General features: G+C 43.8%; 2 protein-coding genes and 1 pseudogene across 3 annotated transcripts in view; 2 read left to right on the forward strand and 1 right to left on the reverse strand.

Moving 5' to 3' along the window:
- The window catches only part of LOC123992529 (neuroserpin-like), a 55390-nt gene extending 51905 nt beyond the window's left edge, over positions 1 to 3485 (reverse strand). Inside the window, exon 1 of one of the 2 annotated variants that reach the window (XM_046293733.1) lies at positions 3340 to 3485. The gene's annotated coding sequence lies outside the window, so the exon portion shown is untranslated. Of the gene's footprint in view, positions 1 to 555; positions 738 to 3339 lie in introns of those variants that run through there. The other variant, XM_046293734.1, reaches the window with a different exon arrangement.
- Positions 3486 to 3771: 286 nt separating this feature from the next.
- Positions 3772 to 18169, forward strand: LOC123992530 (programmed cell death protein 10). The gene is made up of 8 exons (XM_046293735.1): positions 3772 to 3928; positions 6697 to 6918; positions 7835 to 7888; positions 9433 to 9550; positions 11263 to 11389; positions 12670 to 12748; positions 14609 to 14691; positions 17621 to 18169. Exons 2-8 carry the CDS (start codon positions 6829 to 6831, stop codon positions 17700 to 17702), a joined length of 633 nt encoding a protein of 210 aa, XP_046149691.1. The 5' UTR covers positions 3772 to 3928; positions 6697 to 6828; the 3' UTR covers positions 17703 to 18169.
- A 790-nt stretch (positions 18170 to 18959) lies between these two features.
- The window catches only part of LOC123993853, a 64457-nt pseudogene continuing 60513 nt past the window's right edge, over positions 18960 to 22903 (forward strand).

Below are 22903 nucleotides of genomic sequence, written 5' to 3' on the forward strand. Positions count from 1 at the left end.
GCTCTCATCCCCTTTCTCTCTCTCTTGCTCTCATCCTCCTTTCTCTCTCTCTCTTTCTCTCATCCCCCTTTCTCTCTCTCATCCCCCTTTCTCTCTCTCTCTCTCTCTGCTCTCATCCCCCTTTCTCTCATCCCCCTTTCTCTCTCTCATCCCCCTTTCTCTCTCTCATCCCCCTTTCTCTCTCATCCCCCTTTCTCTCGCTCATCCCCCTTTCTCTCGCTCATCCCCCTTTCTCTCACTCAGAGGATCAACTAATCTCTTGTGGATTGTAAAGGACAAACCTGCTGTTGCAATCCCTGTGTGTGTGTGTGTGTGTGTGTGTGTGTGTGTGTGTGTGTGTGTGTGTGTGTGTGTGTGTGTGTGTGTGTGTGTGTGTGTGTGTGTGTGTGTGTGTGTGTGTGTGTGTGTGTGTGTGTGTGTGTGTGTGTGTGTGTGTGTGTGTGTGTGTGTGTTCCAATGTGGCAGCCTCTACAGAGTATATTGCTACTATGTATCCAAATCTCATTCTGACTTCCAGTGCATTAACATACAACTGCAACCATAATGTATTCCTACCAGTGGACTCAGAGATGCTGTTGTTCCAGAAATGTTGTTCCAGACGTTTGTTCCTGCCGTGACTCTCTGCTGTGGTCTCTCTGCTGTGGTCTCTCTGCTGTGGTCTCTCTGCTGTGGTCTCTCTGCTGTGGTCTCTCTGCTGTGGTCTCTCTGCTGTGGTCTCTCTGCTGTGGTCTCTCTGCTGTGGTCTCTCTGCTGTGGACTCTCTGCTGTGGACTCTCTGCTGTGGTCTCTCTGCTGTGGTCTCTCTGCTGTGGTCTCTCTCGTGGCAAGGCTTGCTTTTTCATTAATTTCTCTTGACTTTAACCATGAATAACCCAGTTAACCATGAACAACCCAGTTAACCATGAACAACCCAGTTAACCATGAACAACCCAGTTAACCATGAACAACCCAGTTAACCATGAATAACCATGAACAACCCAGTTAACCATGAATAACCCAGTTAAGCATGAATAACCATGAATAACCATGAATAACCCAGTTAACCATGAATAACCCAGTTAATCATGAATAACCATGAATAACCCAGTTATCCATGAATAACCCAGTTAGCCATGAATAACCCAGTTAGCCATGAATAACCCAGTTAGCCATGAATAACCCAGTTAGCCATGAATAACCCAGTTAGCCATGAATAACCCAGTTAGCCATGAATAACCCAGTTAGCCATGAATAACCCAGTTAACCATGAACAACCCAGTTAACCATGAACAACCCAGTTAACCATGAACAACCCAGTTAACCATGAACAACCCAGTTAACCATAAATAACCATGAATAACCCAGTTAACCATGAATAACCCAGTTAACCATGAATAACCCAGTTAACCATGAATAACCCAGTTAACCATAAATAACCATGAATAACCCAGTTAACCATGAACAACCCAGTTAACCATGAACAACCCAGTTAACCATGAATAACCCAGTTAACCATGAATAACCCAGTTAATCATGAATAACCCAGTTAGCCATGAATAACCCAGTTAACCATGAATAACCCAGTTAACCATGAATAACCCAGTTAACCATGAATAACCCAGTTAACCATGAATAACCCAGTTAACCATGAATAACCTAGTTAGAACCAAAGTGATGAAACTGAGATGAAACAGATTTTTCAACAGAGGCCTGTTTCTGCATGAGTGAGATCTTAACCGTTCCAGGTTTGATCTGTTCTACAGTATGATACAGTATGACTGCCTGCTTGAGCTTCCTACTCAAAGGACAGTGACTGTGCCCACTAGGCTAAACGGTCAGCCCTTCCCCTGCCTGGGAGGCACACAGCCAGCCACTCTTCAGGTCTCAGACGAGGAAATCGTGGCAGCTACTGTGCATACCTATCCTTTATCGCCTCTGTGTGCTGCACCAACCGCAAACACACACATATACCCACCCCCCCCACCAATGTGGCACAAGGCTGATTTAAAAGTAATTTAATTACTGAAATGCAATTAATTCAGCACTCACTGGCAATCAGAGGAGTGACACACACACACACACACACACACACACACACACACACACACACACACACACACACACACACACACACACACACACACACACACACACACACACACACACACACACACACACACACACACACACACACACACACACACACACACACACACACACACCGAGTTCACAGCCAGCTCATCATCAGAGATTAACAAACGATACGTCATGGGATTAATGGGATTAATAACAAAATATGGTTGTTCGTCTCAGTTTGTTTCTATGACGCATACAAGCAAAGTGGAGATTTGTTTTTTTCCAATGGCTTTGGTGGAGGTGGTGTAGGCCTAGTGAACTAACTGGTTTGCTATTTTTCAATCATTTTTAAGTAACATGTTCTTGATCATTTGCATTAGCATTGTTATTCATGTGAGTCAAAATGTGTGTCATGGCAAAAAAAATAATATTTTTTATATTTTACCTTTATTTTACTAGGCAGGTCAGTTAAGAACAAATTCTTATTTTCAATGACGGCCTAGGAACAGTGGGTTAACTGCCTGTTCAGGGGCAGAACGACAGATTTGTACCTTGTCAGCTCGGGGATTTGAACTCGCAACCTTCCGGTTACTAGTCCAACGCTCTAACCACTAGGCTACCCTGCCGCCCTGTGTAGAATAGCAGGAAATTAGCTTTAAACTGCAACATCTTATCTCAGCATCATGGCAAAATGTGTAGAATATCATTATAAAACTGCCAACTTATTTTCAACACCACTTGTGTTAAAAATGCAGGAAGTGAACTGTTTCAATAAACAACAATGTTTTCCTGGCCTGGGTGTGTGGTTCCCCGGGGCCTGGGCGTGTGGTTCCCCGGGGCCTGGGCGTGTGGTGCCCCGGGTGGGAAATCAACCCTCTTATTATAACATAAAACACTTGAGAGAAGGAATTTCCAGTCAATACTAGGCGTAATCTATTTCAAGGACATTAGAGACCCACAATATTGTAATTGTGTGTGTCCTCAACTGGCTATCGATGATGCCTTTTTTTAGATTAATAGACTCAGTACAGACAAAATTATCAGAAAACACAAAGTGACAGAGAATATTCCTCGTGGTCGCCTAGTAACTTCATTTTTGCCATGGCATAAAACCGCACCTTTATCATGTGAAAACATGAACATATCACAAACTATGATAAAATCACCAATCGTCAAATCTAAACGTGAAAATGGCAGCAATCAAACCATTGATGTATAACTGATATACACACAATGCTTTGAACATATTTTTGCTTATTTCAAAAGATCGTAAATATGCCTTACCGAACGGTATCGGGTAGTTACTGTAGGGATGCTGTACGGTCTCTTGCGTTGCCTCGCTGTTTCTCTTCACCGCCGCGGCAGGTCGCTCTCCGAGCTAAATATTTTCGCTCTTGTCCCACCCTCTCCATGCGCTGATTGGTTCTTCACTACCCTTCCTGTAAAACTACGCACTCTTTTGATTTCAGTACTTTTTTTTCTACTATCAATGTAACATTTATGTTTGCCTGGGATGGAGTTTGTCTGTGAAAGATGTCGTTTTTGTATTTTTTTTGTTGTCGGCTAAATAAGTTTGTTGACGCTTTAGTTGTTTCGTGTAGAACGCCACATAATTGCTTGAACTAGTTGGGAGTTGTAGTTTTTATTGTTACTATGTCTTCATCACTGCCATTATTGGAGACGTATAAAAAAACTACAACCGTCAACCCATTTGGTGGACAGCTGGAGAAAAAAAAACCTTTGCCCAGACAGTTTGATCATACATAAAACTTCCGTCTTTGAATGAGAAAAGAAAACACTCGACTGGCTAATGCTAGTCACGGCAAATGAGCCTACTTCGGTGTAAATAAGCAGCATACCACGGTGTAAACAGGTATGTAGCTAAAGGCAACGTTACTATTTCACCAACTAACGTTAGAAAATCGTTTTTTTGTTTGTTTTTGTTTAGCTAGCTAACGTTAGTAACTTAGCTACCTTCCTGGACGATGAGTCCTACAAATTGGCTATGGCAACTAAGTTACTATTTAGAAATGACCCTCGCTGTTATTTAAGTATGTTTAGCTAACAGGTGATCATGATAGATAGGAGTTGTCGGTGGATTAGGACAATGAAATTACTAACTACAAGCAACGAAACTGTGGTTATTATATAACTACACTTAAATGATCTAGTTAATATTCTTAGTGTGGTACTCTGCCAGTGGCAGGTGACACCCAGCTTGCTAAAATAGCTAGCTTAGCTAACAACCGACGAAACTTGTTTACGTAGCTAAGCGCTAGTTGGCTACCGAGCCTCGGTTCAGTCAGTTTACGTAACTGGTTGGCTCTCGACAAACGCTACCGGTTCCGTTAACGTCGCACGGTAGCTGCCAGCTAGTCTTGTCTGTCGAGACGGGACAAACTCATTTCACCGCACTTCTATACAAACTGATTTTCTTAGTAAGTTAGGAGAGCATTTTCCTAACCTTAACCTGTCGCCTAACCTGCTACGGAAACAGTTCGCCTTGTCCAGACAGAGTCTAGGGGTGTATTTATTCTGGTGCAAATTGGTTCTTCAACGGAAGCGAACGAAACCAGTTATGTTAACCTTGTGTTATGTTACCTAAATCTGTCCCATATAAACTCTGGTGGTGTTTGGACAAATGACTACACCGCAGTTTTCATCAAACGATGACATCATTATAATAAAATGTCACGAGTAGTTGGAAATGTAATTAGCTCATTCGAGAGACATCTGTTGTAACTGCTGTACATTTCTCCATATCATCTGGCTACGCGCCTTACTTTATGTGACGAATGACTCTGTGGACATAAAATGAAGTTTAACAGCCAGTAATAACCCTATACATTTTTACAATGTGATTAAGGCATTACTGCCTGAAATAGCGTATTAATGGACTTGGATGTATAGCTTGGTCTTTGTACCATGACAGACTGGACAACTGAGACCTTAATTCTTAAAAGTGATGTCATGTTCTACAGGCCAGTGGCCCATCTAATCAGCATATTGCCCACAGTAAAGCTGGCCAGATAATAGTCAGATGAGAGGAGCAGAGTGTTAGGTAAGAAAGAATGTGTCCAATCTGTTTCCTTTCCTCAGCCATTGCCCCTCCCCCACACACTCTTCACTGATTGGTGGGAATGTGTCTAGTCTCACTATGGTTCCTTAAGGCTGTTATCAAGTCCTTTCAAATCAGTGACCATGAAGGAAATGAGTCAAGAAATGGAAGCTTGTTGTGAGATTATTGGGACATGGCCTAAGGCAGGGGTGTCAAACTCATTCCATGGAGAGTCTAATAAAAATCAAATCAAATGTTATTGGTCACATACACATGGTCAGCAGATGTTAATGCAGGTGTAGTGAAATGCTTGTGCTTCTAGTTCCGACAGTCTAAGTAAAAGAATGGAAAGAGAATATATACATATGGATGAGCAATGACAGAGCGGCATAGGCAAGATGCAGTAGATGGTATAAAATACAGTATATACATATGAGATGACTAATGTAAGATGCGTAAACATTATTAAAGTGACCAATGATTTCAAGTCTGTATGTTGGCAGCAGCCTCTCTGTTACTGATGGCTGTTTAACAGTCTGATGGCCTTGAGATAGAAGCTGTTTCTCAGTCTCTCGGTCCCAGCTTTGATGCACCTGTACTGACCACCTTCTGGATGGTAGCGTGGTGAACAGGCAGTGGCTCGGGTGGTTGTTGTCCTTGATGATCTTTTTGTCCTTCCTGTGACATCAGCTGCTGTAGATGTCATGGTTCCTGTGGGTTTTCCTTTCAATAACTCCTAGGCAACCAGGTGAGGGGAGTTCTTTACTAATTACTGACTTTATTTCATCAAGTACAAGGGAGGACGGGAAATCCGCAGCCACTCTGCCCTCCGTGGAATGAGTTTGACACGTGGAGTCTCCAGGATCAGTTTTCCCTGCCTCCATCCTGGTCTGAAAGGAATAAAGAGGGGTGAAGCTGACCTGGGAGCAGTGCTCAGAGCAGCCACTAGCTATGGTTTTATTAACACCCTCTGTAGACACTGCCTGCCTGGCCAGAAATAAAACTGTCACCTTTTGTCAGCTGGGGCTGAGTCATGGAATCGCAGTGACAGAGGGAAAGAAACCGTCAGTCAGTATCTGCAGAACAAGGGCAGCATTGACACTCCCTCCTGGCCTCTAAATGCATCCAGTTACACACAGTGAAGAGCTGTCTGGTAATGGCCCAGGGTGACGTCATACAGTAGATAATGCTGCTGAAAGTGTCAGTCAGTAGGAGGATAGAGAACCTTATCATGCTTGCTCAGATGCCCAGGTGTGCACAGGCAGGGCCAGGTGTCTTGTAGAGCTTAGGGTCTGTGTCGGTCTCTCCACACCCACCGCCCTGCACCACATGTTTGACTTTGAACCGGAGCCAGATGGAATTTTTACCTGGTTATATAATGTCATCGCCCTCCAAGACCTTGTTTGTTGCCATAGACATTACTAGGACAGAACAAGGCCTACATTTAGACCTCAAGCAATGAAAATAGCCTAAATGAGGTATTATAGTGATGAAGTAGGCTATGTAATGTTGGATGGTCTTTTCTGTCCTTTACCTCCCATTCTATCCCCCATACCCTTTCTACCCCCATCTTCTCTCCTCAGGTCCTGCCCCCCCCATCTTTCTCTTCTCTGAGTGTTGTAATCAGTGAATGAGGTGAGCTCTGCCCCGGAAGCAGCCTTCACTCCATACACATATACAGACACGCGTACAGAAACGTTGGCCTCTGGACGAGGATGACAATGGAAGAGATGAAGAATGAAGCAGAGACGACCTCGATGGTTTCCATGACACTCTACACTGTGATGTACCCCGTCTTCCACGAGGTAAGGAGGAAAGGATTTGGTAAAGACAGGATGTTGAATGGGGCGTGTGCGTGCTATGGTCTCTAAGGTTATAACTACCCTTAGTCACGAGGGGGGGGGTGTGGTTGGATTGGAGAAATAGGGTCAGGCTAAATGGGTCTCTATAAAATCGGTGTTGTGGAGAACGCGGGTGAGGGTGGTAGGGAAGAATAGAAGGGAAGAGCGAGGGATGGAGGAGTGTGATAATTACTGTGTATAGCACCAGTGTCTCTCTGATGCAAAGGAGTTCCCTGTGGCCACTTTGATGTGGGGAGGTTGCTGTTTCACTGACTCAGCGAGTCCAGGTATTAGTCACACACACACACACAACAACTATCCTTCCGGGACCAAACAATTTATTCCAATTCAAAATCCTATTTTCCCTAATCGTAAACCTAAACCTAACCATAAAATACCAATTTTCCCTGTGGGGACAGACAAAATGTCCCCACTTATCAAAATGTCCTTGTTTTACTCTCCTTTTAAGGACTCCTAGTACCCACAAGGAGAGTAAAACCAGTAACACACATGCTTGTTTTGTTCAATGTTTGTACCAGTGTACTGTAGTTTTTGTTGTTGTCTGCCGTGTTCGCTAATGAGATGGTTTTTCCATGTATGTAGCTACTAACTATGCAGTTTGAAGTGTTTTCAGCTTGTGGTAATTAGTATAGGTGTTTGCTTTCCTTGTTTTTGAGATGTGTGTATTCTATGTTGATTAGAAGATGGTATCTGTTTGAGATGTGTGTATGCTATGTTGATTAGAAGATGGTATCTGTTTGAGATGTGTGTATGCTATGTTGATTAGAAGATGGTATCTGTTTGAGATGTGTGTATTCTGTGTTGATTAGAAGATGGTATCTGTAAGAAGGGTTTTGATGCAGTGATAATGTGTTTACAGTTGGAGAGAGTGAACCTGTCGGCAGCACAGACCCTGAGGGCTGCGTTTATAAAGGTAAGGAGATGGAGGGGGACGGGGCTGCGTTTATACACTGAGGGGGACGGGGCTGCGTTTATACACTGAGGGGGACGGGGCGTTTATACACTGAGGGGGACGGGGCGGCGTTTATACACTGGGGGGACGGGGCGTTTATACACTGAGGGGGACGGGCGTTTATACACGGAGGGGGACGGGGCGGCGTTTATACACGGAGGGGGACGGGCGGCGTTTATACACGGAGGGGGGACGGGCGGCGTTTATACACGGAGGGGGACGGGCGGCGTTTATACACGGAGGGGGACGGGCGGCGTTTATACGGAGAGGGGGACGGAGGGGGACGGGGGGACGTTTATACACGGAGGGGGACGGGCGGCGTTTATACACGGAGGGGGACGGGCGGCGTTTATACACGGAGGGGGACGGGCGGCGTTTATACACGGAGGGGGACGGGCGGCGTTTATACACGGAGGGGGACGGGGCGTTGCCACGGAGGGGGGACGGGCGGCGTTTATACACGGAGGGGGGCGGCGTTTATACACGGAGGGGGACGGGGCGGCGTTTATACAGGGGGACGGACGGGCGGGAGGGGGACGTTTATACACGGAGGGGGACGGGGCGGCGTTTATACACGCGGGGCGCGTTTATACACGGAGGGGGACGGGGCGGCGTTTACGGGGGGGGACGGGCGTTTATATACACGGAGGGGGACGGGGCGGCGTTTCTACACGGAGGGGGACGGGGCGGCGTTTCTACACGGAGGGGGACGGGGCATTTGAGACTGGATAGAGGAGCTCACTTTGGTCAATTCTGAGTTCAATTCAAGATAACCGTCGACACAAAGAAAGATTACTCTTCTCATAGCCCATTCCCACAATAGCCTGCTGGAGAGCTGTCTTGAATTAGCAGCAGGTGCAGGATCCATAGCCGCCTTCCTATCATAGGGGAAGCCTGAGCTGGAATGTGAAGCTAACTGAAACTGGCTAGCTTAGAAAACTCAGCGTAGATCTAACTAGCTTCGTAAAATACCCCTATGAGTGGTTCCACTGTTCCAGTGTGATTCAAATCTGATTGTCTTTGATGGACAGTGTCTAACTCCGATCATGGGTCTGTGTTCTATTATCGTAAATGTGTGTGTTTTTGTGGTTGATTAGTAATGCCTGGTGTGTGTCTGCATATGTTCTGTGGCTGATTGTCCAGTGTTTCCCCTATTCATTTAGCGCTGCTGTTATATCGTTGCCGCCAAAAATATATAAGCAAACAAACACGTATAAAGTATGTCGAAAATATAATTAAGCTATATATATTTTTTTAAGATAATCTTTCGGATCTAACAATTGCCAAAATAAAAAAGAGAATCTTACAATTCCCCAAATGGCATGGGGCCCCATTGGTTTTGTTTACAAAATGTGCAGAATTAGGGGAAATGTACTTTAAAATGGTTATTTTTCTTTTTTAATCCCTAATGACAAAATGCTAGGGGAAACATTGTTGTCATAGACTGATGTGTGTTCTGTGGTTGATTAGCAGAGCCTGATGTGTGTTCTGTGATTGATTGTCAGGCTGAGAAGGAGAACCCAGGGCTGACCCAGGACATCATCATGAAGATCCTGGAGAAGAAGAAAGTGGAGGTCAACTTCACTGAGTCACTACTGCGAATGGCTGCAGACGATGTGGAAGGTGTGTGTCTCTCTGTTCTGCAGTTAATAACCTAGTCCTAGATGATGATAGGTATTGTGCATCTGTGTACCTCTCACCTCAGGATGGTGCTGTTTCTCCACTAATAAAACAACCTCTCCTTCCTGTGAGACATTTCTCCCCTCCAGGCTTGAATTTTCTCTCCTGCATGGCCTGATTGATGGTAGTAATGAATTCATGTGCACAGAATGAGAAGCTCAGCTATAGTTACACACGGACACACAGTCACACCGTGATGTGAGGGCCTTTGCTTCTGTTTGAATACTAAATAAACAGTGCCTTCAGAAAGTATTCATACCCCTTGACTTATTCCACATTTTGTTTTTACAGCCTGAACTCAAAATGTATTAAATAGATCTCACCCATCTACACACAATACCCCATAACGACAAAGTAAAAGCCTTGAAATAAAATGTAAAACATTTTGCAAATGTATTAAAAATGAAATACAGAAATATAAATATTACCACCCCTGAGTCAAATCATGTTCGAATAACCTTTTGCAGTGATTACAGCTGTGAGTCTTTCTGGGTGAGTTTTGCACACCTGGATTGTACAATATTAGCATATTATTCTTAAAAAAAAATATTTAATCTCTTGTCAAGTTGGTTGTTGATCATTGCTAGACAGCCATTTTCAAGTCTTGCCATTGATTTTCAAGCCAATTTTAAGTCAAAACTGTAACTCGGCCTCTTCTGGTCCTTGCCGATGACAAGCGTACCCATAACATGATGCAGCCACCACCATGAAAATATGTAAAGTGGTTCTCGTTGATGTTGTGCTTTTCCCTGAACATAACACTTTGTATTCAGGACGTAAAGTTAATTTCTTTGCCCCATTTTTTTGCAGTATTACTTTAGTGCCTTTATTGCGAACAGGATGCATGTTTTGGAATATTTTTATTCTGTACAGTCTAACTTATTTTCCCTCTTTTCAATTAGGTTAGTATTATGGAGTAACTACAATGTTGATCACAGCAATTAAACTGTAACTGTTTTAAAGCCACCATTGGCCTCATGGTGAAATCCCAGAGCGGTTTCCTTCCTCTCCGGCAACTGAGTTAGGAAGGACACCTGTGTCTTTGGTAGTGACTGGGTGTATTGATACACCATCCGAAGTGTAATTAGTAACTTCACCATGCTGAAAGGGATATTCAATGTATTTATTTTATTTTTGATCTACCAATAGGTGCCCTTTGCGAGGGATTGGAAAACCTCCCTGGTCTTTGTGATTAAATCTGTGTTTTAAATACACTGCTCAACTGATGGACCTTACAGATCATTGTTTGTGTGGGGTACAGGGATGAGGTAGTCGTTCAAAAATTGTTAAACAATATTATTGCACACGGAGTGAGTCCATGCAAGTTATTATGTAACTTTTTTAAAGCAAATATTTACTCCTGAACTTATTTAGACTTTGACTCAAGATATCAGTTTTTAATTTTTAACTAGTAAAACTTTCTGAAGGAGCTGTACCTCCTGCTGTCAGCAAGGTTACACTGCAGTAGCACCTTTTTCTAACTTTCCTCTCACAATGAAAGGTGTGTGTGTGTTCAGGCACACACAGACTGCTCTCTGGGTGGGGCTGTTCTGTCAGGGCCTGGAATGCTCTCTACATTCCACCGCTTCTTTTTGTTGACATGACTGTCTCCATGGTGACTAAGGCTGTGGCCCTCTTCCTGTGTGTGTGTATAGAGTTCATGATTGACAGGCCGGAGCAGGAGTTCCAGGACTTGAATGACAAGGCTCGGGCACTCAAACACATCCTCAGCAAGATCCCAGACGAGATCAACGACAGAGTACGCTTCTTACAGACCATCAAGTCAGTACACACTCGCTCGCAGACCTCCCAGCACACCTTCAGTGATGTGATTAACACTTCACAAGCACACAGTTCTCCAAAAACACACTCATTCTCTTGTTCCCATTTTCTTTCCAATGTACTACTAAGTCTCAAGTGGTACACACACACAATTCTTCTCCCCCAGACTTTTCAGGGCTTGTTTCTGTCTTGGCTCAATTTGCCAGTTCTCAAATTGAATTTGTGTTTGTTGAGTCACTCTAAGTAACTTTGTCAGTGGAATATTTGGAACATAGTAGAATTCAGCTGTATTTAAAAGTGCAGAGGGAGGAATGAGAGTATGTCTGAGAGTAAGGGGTTCTAGAAAGGAGGTCCTTAGTCCAACTGCTGTTGGACTAAGGAGTGTGAGAGGTGAGATGGTTCAAGATGTCTGACTGCTGTTGGACTAAGGAGTGTGAGAGGTGAGATGGTTCAAGATGTCTGACTGCTGTTGGACTAAGGAGTGTGAGAGGTGAGATGGTTCAAGATGTCTGACTGCTGTTGGACTAAGGAGTGTGAGAGGTGAGATGGTTCAAGATGTCTGACTGCTGTTGGACTAAGGAGTGTGAGAGGTGAGATGGTTCAAGATGTCTGACTGCTGTTGGACTAAGGAGTGTGAGAGGTGAGATGGTTCAAGATGTCTGACTGCTGTTGGACTAAGGAGTGTGAGAGGTGAGATGGTTCAAGATGTCTGACTGCTGTTGGAGTCATTGTCCACAGACAGGGACTAAAATGAACACCTGCCAAGTGCGGGTAGATGTTCATTTCACCAGCCACAGTGGACTAAAGAACTAAGAATCCTATATAGCCTATTCCACCTGGTGCTGAAACTGCCAGGCTGGGGCTGTCTGCATGTGAAGAACTGAGTGAAAGATTCAGCCATAGAAGTTGGTCTAATTTACTTGAAACTGAAGTGAAACTTTTGTCCTTGTGTTTCTTGATTATTTACATTGTTTTTTGTTCACGAGCTAGGTTGTTTTTCTATGTTTGAGTTTCAACTGCTAGAGAAGACAAAGCTTCTACTAGTCAGTCAGTTTCACAGGGACAAACATGACACGAGTTACCACGGTAACCTCCGGCACTTAAAGGGGCAGGTGAAAATGTTTGTCTCGTGAGATCTTGGCTTAAAGACTCAAGTCACAAAAAATGTAATGAAATAATATACTACATTACTTCTTACTAGTAATACATGTATTGTGTTTTAAAATCTACCTGACACATTGGCTGGTGGACCAAAAGTAATTGTTATGCTCTGTCCACAGAGATATCGCCAGCGCCATCAAGGAACTGCTGGACACTGTCAACACTGTCTTCCGGAAATACCAGTACCAGAACCGACGGGTGAGAACACTACACACTACCTAAACACTACACACTACACACTACCTACACACTACACACTACCTACACACTACAGACGACCTACACACAATACCTACACACTACACACGACCTACACACACCACACACTACACACTACACACTACACACTCTACACACTACCGACCTACACACACAACCTACACACACTACCCACACACACACACTACCCACACACTACCTACTACCCACACACACTACGCACTACCTACACACACTACGTACTACCTACACATACACTACCTACACACGACCCACACACACTACCTACACACTCTACACTACCTACACACGCACTACACACGACCTACGCACTACACACGACCTACGCACTACACACGACCTACGCACTACACACGACCTACGCACTACACACGACCTACGCACTACCTACATGCACTACACACTACCTACACGCACTACACACTACACACTACCTACACACTACCTACGCACTACACACTACCTACACGCACTACACACACTACACACTACCTACGCACTACACACACTACACACTACCTACACACTACACACTACCTACGCACTACACACTACCTACGCACTACACACTACCTACACGCACTACACACACTACACACTACCTACGCACTACACACTACCTACGCACTACACACTACACACGACCTACACACGCCCTACACACACTACCTACGCCCTACGCACTACACACTACCTACACACGACCTACACACACTACCTACGCCCTACGCACTACACACTACCTACGCACTACACATACTACCTACGCACTACACACACTACCTACGCACTACACGCACTACACACACTACCTATGCACTACACACTACCTACGCACTACACACACACTACTTACACACACTACACACTACCTACACACTACTTACACACACTACGCACTACCTACGCACTACCTACGCACTACCTACGCACTACCTACACACTACCTACACACTACCTACACACTACCTACGCACTACCTAGGCACTACACACGACCTAGGCACTACACACGACCTACACACACTACACACGACCTACACACACTACACACTACTTACACACACTACACACAACACACTACACTATCTACACACTATCTACACACTATCTACACACTATCTACACACTATCTACACACTATCTACACACTATCTACACACTACCCACACACTACCTACGCACACTACCTACACACTAACTACACACACTACCTACGCACACTGCTCACTACCTACGCACACTGCTCACTACCTACGCACACTGCTCACTACCTACGCACACTGCTCACTACCTACGCACACTGCTCACTACCTACGCACACTGCACACTACCTACGCACACTGCACACTACCTACGCACACTGCACACTACCTACGCACACTGCACACTACCTACGCACACTGCACACTACCTACGCACACTGCACACTACCTACGCACACTACCTACGCACACTACCTACGCACACTGCACACTACCTACGCACACTGCACACTACCTACGCACACTGCACACTACCTACGCACACTGCACACTACCTACGCACACTGCACACTACCTACGCACACTGCACACTACCTACGCACACTGCACACTACCTACGCACACTGCTCACTACCTACGCACACTGCTCACTACCTACGCACACACACACACACACACAACACTACACACACGACACACAGGCCGATTTTTATTTTTTTTTTTTAAAAGATATTTTCTCGTTTCTTTCTCCCTCGGCTGTCAGTTTGAGACGTTCTTGTGTTTTTTCCTCTCCATTATCTTCTAAAAGAGTAAAAAGCGTCTGTTTTTCCCAGGCACTGGAACACCAAAAGAAAGAGTTTGTGAAATACTCCAAGAGCTTCAGCGACACACTTAAAACCTACTTCAAAGATGGAAAGTAAGAACCTCATCACCTCTTATGTTTCTACCCTGCTGCTCTCTTCCATGGCCCGTACAATATATCACCCATACATACGGGTTTATATCTGGCCTTTACAATATATCACCCATACATACGGGTTTACATCTGACCTTTACAATATATCACCCATACATACGGGTTTACATCTGACCTTTACAATATATCACCCATACATACGGGTTTATATCTGGCCTTTACAATATATCACCCATACATACGTGTTTATATCTGACCTTTACAATATATCACCCATACATACGGGTTTACATCTGACCTTTACAATATATCACCCATACATACGGGTTTAAATCTGACCTTTACAATATATCATCCATACATACGGGTTTACATCTGACCTTTACAATATATCACCCATACATACGGGTTTACATCTGACCTTTACAATATATCACCCATACATACGGGTTTATATCTGACCTTTACAATATATCACCCATACATACGGGTTTATATCTGACCTTTACAATATATCATCCATACATACGGGTTTACATCTGACCTTTACAATATATCACCCATACATACGGGTTTACATCTGACCTTTACAATATATCACCCATACATACGGGTTTATATCTGACCTTTACAATATATCACCCATACATACGGGATTACATCTGCATCATTTAGATCCGTGTTTTCCCAACTACAGTCCTCCGCTGACCCCGACAGAACACATATATATATTGTAGCGCTGGACAAACTTGCCTGATTCAACTCATCGAGGTCTTGATGATTAGTTGCCAAGTTAAATCAGGTGTTCTTGTCCGGGGCTGCAAAAAATGTTTACTGTTCGTCAGGCCTACGAGGGTGCAAAATCGGGCTTAGCCCCCTCAGTTTTATTTGTATGTCTATCTATCTTCAAATGATTGAGTTCCAGGTTGTTCTGAATTCTGTATCTGCTGTGCTGTGGCAGCACCATGGACAGAGCACGTCGAGGAGTGTTTGTGTGTAGGGAGGGCCATGGAAAGCCACTGGGCGGGTAGGTTTGACTCCTTTCTATTTCCATACAAATCGGAGGAAAACTCTGCCCGTCTGTGATAGGCTACTTGAATAACGAGATACTCCTCCGGCTGTAATATTTACCGCAGATGCATGATTTTGGTTCCCGTATCGGAGGTTCTGCATTGTGTCCAATGCCAACGCAGACAAGACCTTCACCCAAGCAGAGTTCCCACTGGTAGCATGTTATTGATAGAACCAAAGGGTTCTCTAGGCATCATCAAGCAAGGAGCATTTTGAAATGCTCTGCACTGTGGAAAGAAAGAACAAGTTGTATTCAAGGAACTTCACTTACTACCCTCTCCACTACTGTCCTGTGGCTGTGGCTGTGGATGGGATGGGGGGGGGAATTACCCTATCTATCTTGTTGTAGCCTATATTCATTGTAGCCTATATTCACATGGGCTGTTTTGTCAAATCATATCAACATTTTATTGGTCACATACACACGGTTAGCAGATGTTAATGCGAGTGTAGTGAAATGCTTGTGCTTCTAGTTCCGACCATGCAGTAATATCTAACCATTTCACAACTACTTAATACACACAATGTAAAGGAATGAATAGGAATATGTACATATAAATATATGGATGAGCGATGGCCGTGCGACATAGTCGAGATGCAATAGATGGTATAAAATACAGCATATATATATGAGATGAGTAATGTAGGATATGTAGACATTATTAAAGTGCCGTTTATTTAAAGTAAAACCTTTTTTATTAAATGTATTAAAGTGGCCAGAGATTTGAGTCAGTATGTTGGCAGCAGCCACTCAATGTTGGCTGTTTAACAGTCTCATGGCCTTGAGAAGATTTTGTTATTTATTTTACCTTTATTTAACTAGGCAAGTCAGTTAAGAACAAATTCTTATTTTCAATGACGGCCTAGGAACAGTGGGTTAACTGCCTGTTCAGGGGCAGAACGACAGATTTGTACCTTGTCAACTCGGGGATTTGAACTTGCAACCTTCCGGTTACTAGCCCAACGCTCTAACCACTAGGCTACCCTGCCGCCCCAGAAGCTGTTTTTCAGTCTCTGTCCCAGCTTTGATGCACCTGTACTGACCTCACCTTCTGGATGATAGCGGGGTGAACAGGCAGTGGCTCGGGTGGTTGTTGTCCTTGATGGTCTTTTTGGCCTTCCTGTAACATCGGGTATTGTAGGTGTCCTGGAGGGCAGGTAGTTTGCCCCCGGCGATGCGTTGTGCAGACCTCACTACCCTCTGGAGAGCCTTACGGTTGTGGGCGGAGCAGTTGCCGTACCAGGTGGTGATACAGCCCGACAGGATGCTCTCGATTGTGCATCTGTAAAAAGTTTGTTTTTGGTGACAAGACAAATTTCTTCAGCCTCCTGAGGTCGAAGAGGCGCTGCTGCTCATTTACTACCCTCTCCACTACTGTCCTGTGTGGATGGGGGGGGATTACCCTATCTATCTTGGTGTAGCCTATATTCATTACCAAAACGGCCTTGCTTTACTGTGTTGGGCGCTGTCCATGGTGCTGATACAGCTGAGATGGGTTACAGATTTCACGCCAACCTGTCACTTCAAAAGCAATCAATGGTCTGAGTCTCTGCATTTTAACTTTGTTTGTGGTATAGCGTGATATAAGCAGAAATCAGTATAATTCTTCGTTTTTTTTGCCTGTACTGCTTAGTTGACCATGGGATTGTGTGGCAGAAACGATACTTGGAATTTTCAGAGTTGTTTAATCATTCCCATTCACTATTCACTGTGAAATCACATTAAGGCTTGATTCTCTGAAGCCTGACATTTCACCAGATCAAAGCACTGTATCAATCCCAGCGTTGCCATGGTTTCCTGTGACTGACACCGCCTTCCCTGTGTGTCCCTGTCTCTCTCTGTCCCGCTTGTTTCCAGGGCGATAAACGTGTTCGTCAGCGCCAATAGGCTCATCCACCAAACCAACCTAATACTGCAGACCTTCAAGACCGTGACATAGACTGGGGTTAACCACACCAACCCAGGCTTTTATCTGAGGACAAGAAACCCTTTACGTGTACAATGTTCAGATTCTGCTTTTGGGACTGTGTAATTTCCTGTGTCTTGCTTCATGGGGGGGTCATTTAGAGTTACAGGTGCCAGAGTTTTTTAAATTTTATTTGTAATAATTAATACTGTTATTTTTTTTGTCCTCAACGATCATGCTATCGCCCCAGAGTATCTGATGTCAATGCTCCTCTTTTTCTCCCACCCCCCAACCCCCCTCTCTTTCTTGCACTTTCTCTCTCTCACTCTGTCCATGTGAAAGCCAAAACACCGGGCCTTAATGTGGCCGTTGATTCCTAAAACAGAGTAACTACAGAGACTCTTGTTTTTCCTCACATTCGAACTTGAACAATGAGACATGATGGTGTATATTTAACGGATATTTGGTTGCTAAATGTTCAAATAAAAAGTTGAAACATTTTGGAAAGTTTTTTTTTTTTTTAAATGGTCTTTTGTTTTGTCATTTTACATGTAATATAGGTTGTGTGTATTTTTTTTTCTCTGTATTTGCCATGGTCGAGTTAAGGAGCTATTCTTTGGTCGGTACAGTCGGTTGATCTCATTCTGAAAGCGTTTTTATCTTGTTTTATTATTGAAGTCTTGGAGACATCATTTTTGGATCCTGTTGCCATTGACGGCTGCTGTTATCAACTAAATCAGATTATTCCAGGCCATTAAGTGATATGGAAGAATCAGCCATGACACTGTGTGTCTGTGTGTGTGTCAGTGTTTTATCTGACTGTTAGGTGTAAAAGTGTTAAGGGCGGCTGGACATTGGGTTACTGTGTGTTCACCATTAGAAGTAAGTGGAGTACAAAGACAATTGGAAACGGTCAAAATGTTCTCTCCGCCCCCATCGTCTGTGTGTGTTCGTAGGTGTCTGTGGAGCGATTGTTAAAGCAATTGGTGAATTACTGTGTTGCTATGCTGAACATGTTACTGTATGGTATGTGCCTGAGACGGAGCAGTGTGTGTGGGGGGTTAATTGTACCCTGGTCTAAGATAAGCTCTTCTCCGGTGTCCGATCTGAATAGACCAGAGTAACTGCCTGCTGGACACACACACAAGCCTCACTCTCACGACGTGGTTGCCAGGAGACTCCAGGCTTTGAGAGGCATAATAAAATCAAAGAGTGTGTTTGTGGTGGGTGGGGGTGGCTTTCTTTGCTACTGTTATGGCTGCTGTTGGCAGTTAACTGTGTTACTGGAGAGGTCTTAGTGTTGGATGCACTGGTGCTTATTTCTACTATGTTCTATACTTCAACTTAGTGGTGTGAGGGGAAAACGCATGTCAAGGTTATAAAGTGAAGAACAAACTGGGAAAAAAACATTCAGACACTCTTGGAGAAAATTGGGGATTAATTCAAACATCATTCAAACCAATGCTACATGAAAGACTTTGTCTGTAGTACCTTAGTAGTGTGAAAGCACTTCTGAAGACTTCTGGACCCCTTAAGGAAACCTGGGAGAGGAGAATCGGTCATGGATGCAGGTTGACGTGAGAACCATCTGACTGAGTTGGTATGTTTGAAAAGTAGCTGTATGTTATGTGTAGAAGGTATATTTTGGCATTCTTACTATTATGGTTCAGGTCAGGCTTGTGCTCAATTCAGAATTTAATTGAGAATGCCTCGTAAATATCAATTCATGAATTTGAGTAGTAAACAGGATACAGAATTGCAATTTGAATTAAAGGAAATATACTGGATATAAACACAACATGCAACATTTTCAAAGATTTGACTGAACTCCCAGTTCATAGAAGGAAATCAGTCAATTGAAATCAAATAATTGGGCCCTAATCTATGACTGGGCAGCCATGGGTGGGCCTGGACCAGCCAATCAGACGGAGTCTCCACAATAGGGCTTTATTACAGAGAGAAATACTCATCCATCTCACCTCACGATCAGGTGAAGAGGCTGGATGTGGAGGTCCTGGGCTGGCGTGGTTACACTGGGTCTGCGGTTGTGAGGCCGGTTGGATGTACTGTCAAAGTCTCTAAAATGACTTCGATGGCAGCTTATTGTAGAGAAATGAACATTCAATTATCTGGCAACAGCTCTGGTGGACATTACTACAGTCAGCATGGCAATTGTCCTCTCCCTTAAAACTTGAGACATCTCTGGCATTTTAAAGTGGTCTTGTCCCCAGCACAAGCTGCACCTATGAAGCTGTTTAATCAGCTTCTTGATATGCCACACCTGTCAGGTGGATGGATTATCTTGGCAAAAGAGAAATGCTCACTAACAGGGATGTAAAGAAATGTGTACACAACATTTGAGAGAAATTAGCTTTTTGTGCCTATGGAACATTGCTGGGATCTTTTATTTCAGCTCATGAAACATGGGACCAACACTTTACATGTTGCGTTTATATTTTTGTTCAGTGTAGAATTGAATTCAGTGAAATTCAATGAAATTACAGTAAATGCCACTGAAATTCTATATTAGCTGTTGTCTATACAAATATACATTTTGTACATAAAACATAAAATATATTAGATACATGTAAATAAAATATTTCTGAAACAATAGGTTTTGAAACTCTTAAAAAGAATGATGAAGGAAAACAAAACCTGTATATGAATATTATTTATGTTCACATAGTTATATTTCATTAATCAGTTAAATGTTGTTCAGTATGGGAGAAAACAAAAATACATTTCCCACAATGCATTAGTTTTACCCTCAAATGGACCCTAAAGCCTTCTAAAAAGAAGCCAAACAAATGAAATTGTCGGTTGAAATATTATTGGCTATTCTAAGAACTACGTTTAAAAGAGGATATGAATTTTGTTTTCACAGAAAAGTGATATATTCTTTGGTATCTGGAAGGGTGACCTGTCAGATTCAATTAAACTTTCATGTTCTATGACTGAGTGGAATTTCTTTGAATTGCACTGAATTAAATTTGACTTCCTGTTACTCAAATTAAAATTCTACATCCTGTGGTATGTGGCAAATTAAATTTGAACTTCAATTCATGAGGAATGGGAGTCAATTCCCAAATTCAGAATTGACCACAACCCTGGTTCAATTAGACCGAATTGCTGGAATGATCACCACACTACTACTGAAGTGACACAGTGCGCTTTCATTCACAGGTTTAAAGGCCCAGCGTAATCAAAAATGTTTTTTCTATATTTCCACACTATGAGGTTGGAATAATATTGTGAAATTGTAAAAATGATGATAACGCCCTTTTAGTTTGAGAGCTGTTTGAAAATTGAAAATTGTAACATCACCAGGCGGTAAATTAGTTAATAGACCAATAAGAAAGAGAGTTCCAATCTCTCTGCCAATAACAGCTAGTCCCATACAATACTTGCACAATTTTTGCATGAGAAATAGCTCTTTGCTAAGAAGATATTTTTGTTTCTTTTTTGACAGTTTGTTTTCAAGTCAATCACGGTTATGTACGTAATTGTTACCCAGAAATTATTTGATATTGAGATAAAAACGTTTGTGTTGGACCTTTAAGCTCAACAGGGGTTGAACCCTTGTCTTTCTCCACCTCTCAAACTTCATCATTCTGCTGCCATGACAACACTGAGCAGTACATATAGACTGTTATACTGTAGAGTGAGTATGATTGGCTTAGAGCAGATTGCTTTGTCGAGTAGCTCGTAGAGATATGAGTGATTTATACGGTAGTTGACACTTTATCTATGCAATCACAAACACGCAACCCTTCCAATAGCTGTCTGTTCTTTCCTCCTCGCACACACCCCTGCCTGGAACCTTTATATGATTGACAGCTAGCTGTTACCCTGTCTGAGTGGAAACCACAGAGACCAAGATGGAGGCGGGACTACTGGAGAGCAGGCTGAGTATGGAGGACTATGAGAAACTGCAGAGCCTCTTTCTGGTGAGTGGGTATGGAAATGACACAGTAGACATTACAGCCCCCAACCCCCTCTGTTGATCTGTGATGACCTCTGTTGTAGGGTGACAGTGAAGCAGGCATGTCCTTCTCCAGGGCAGAGTTTATAGAACAAGCTTGGTCTGCAGTGAGACGTGGCTCCAGGGAGGAGTACGGCCTCCTATTCGACAGTGTTGTTGTCACTCAGGAGCAGCGTAGCCTGCTATTGGACAGTGCTGACGAGCGAGGGGAGAGGAGAGTAGACTGGGAGAGGCTGACTTCCTTCCTGCTGTTAGGGCTGTCAGAAAAAGAGGAGAATGAACGGGCTGCCACCGTGCCTCGCTGGCAGCCTCCACGAACTCTGACCCCTCCACACCGTGACCCTGTCCAACAGGTAACACGAAGCTCCAGCCTACAATGCTGTAATGGTGCTAATTATTCATCATGAAACAATGGAATAATGAAATAATAGCTTATAAAATGCATATAGGCATGTAATGGTATTCTCCATCGGTGGTTGTCACTTATCTGTTGACATCTCTATGGTTACCCCAGGTGGTGTACCTGCATAGCTCAAGCCGGTACCTGTCTGTGAGTAAGGGGGGCACGCTGGGGGTGTGGGCGGGGGAGGACTTTGCCCTTCTCCAAACACACCGCCTCCACAACGACTCTGTCAGGCCCAAAGATCTCTGGGTAACAGCTATGGTGGTGCTGCACAACGTAAACAAGGTCCAGTCCAACTCAGCCAATCACTCAATCAATCAGTCTGTCAATCAATGAGATGACCTGCCTCCATCCCTATCATTCTATCCTCTTCTCACTCTCTCTCTCTGTCTCTCTCTCTGTCTCTCTCTCGGTCTCTCTCTCTCTCTCTGTCTCTCTCGGTCTCTCTCTCTCTGTCTCTCGGTCTCTCTCTCTCTCTCTCTCTCTCTCTCTCTCTCTCTCTCTCTCTCTCTCTCTCTCTCTCTCTCTCTCTCTCTCTCTCTCTCTCTCTCTGTCTCTCTCTCTCTCTCTCTCTCTCTGTCGTCTCTCTCTCTCTCTCTCTCTCTCGGTCTCTCTCTCTCTCTCTCTCTCTCTCTCTCTATCGTCTCTGTCTCTGTCTCTCTCGGTCTCTCTCTCTCTCTCTCTCTCTATCGGTCTCTCTCTCTCTGTCTCTGTCTCTCTCTCTCTCTCTCTCTCTCTCTCTCTCTCTCTCTCGATCTCTCGGTCTCTCTCTCTCGGTCTCTCTCTCTCTCTCTCTCTCTCTCTGTCTCTCTCACTCTCTGTCTGTCTTTGTCTCCTCTCTCTCTCGGT

The sequence above is a fragment of the Oncorhynchus gorbuscha genome, linkage group LG13 (assembly GCF_021184085.1).
Source record: "Oncorhynchus gorbuscha isolate QuinsamMale2020 ecotype Even-year linkage group LG13, OgorEven_v1.0, whole genome shotgun sequence".
Taxonomy (NCBI): Eukaryota; Metazoa; Chordata; class Actinopteri; order Salmoniformes; family Salmonidae; genus Oncorhynchus; species Oncorhynchus gorbuscha.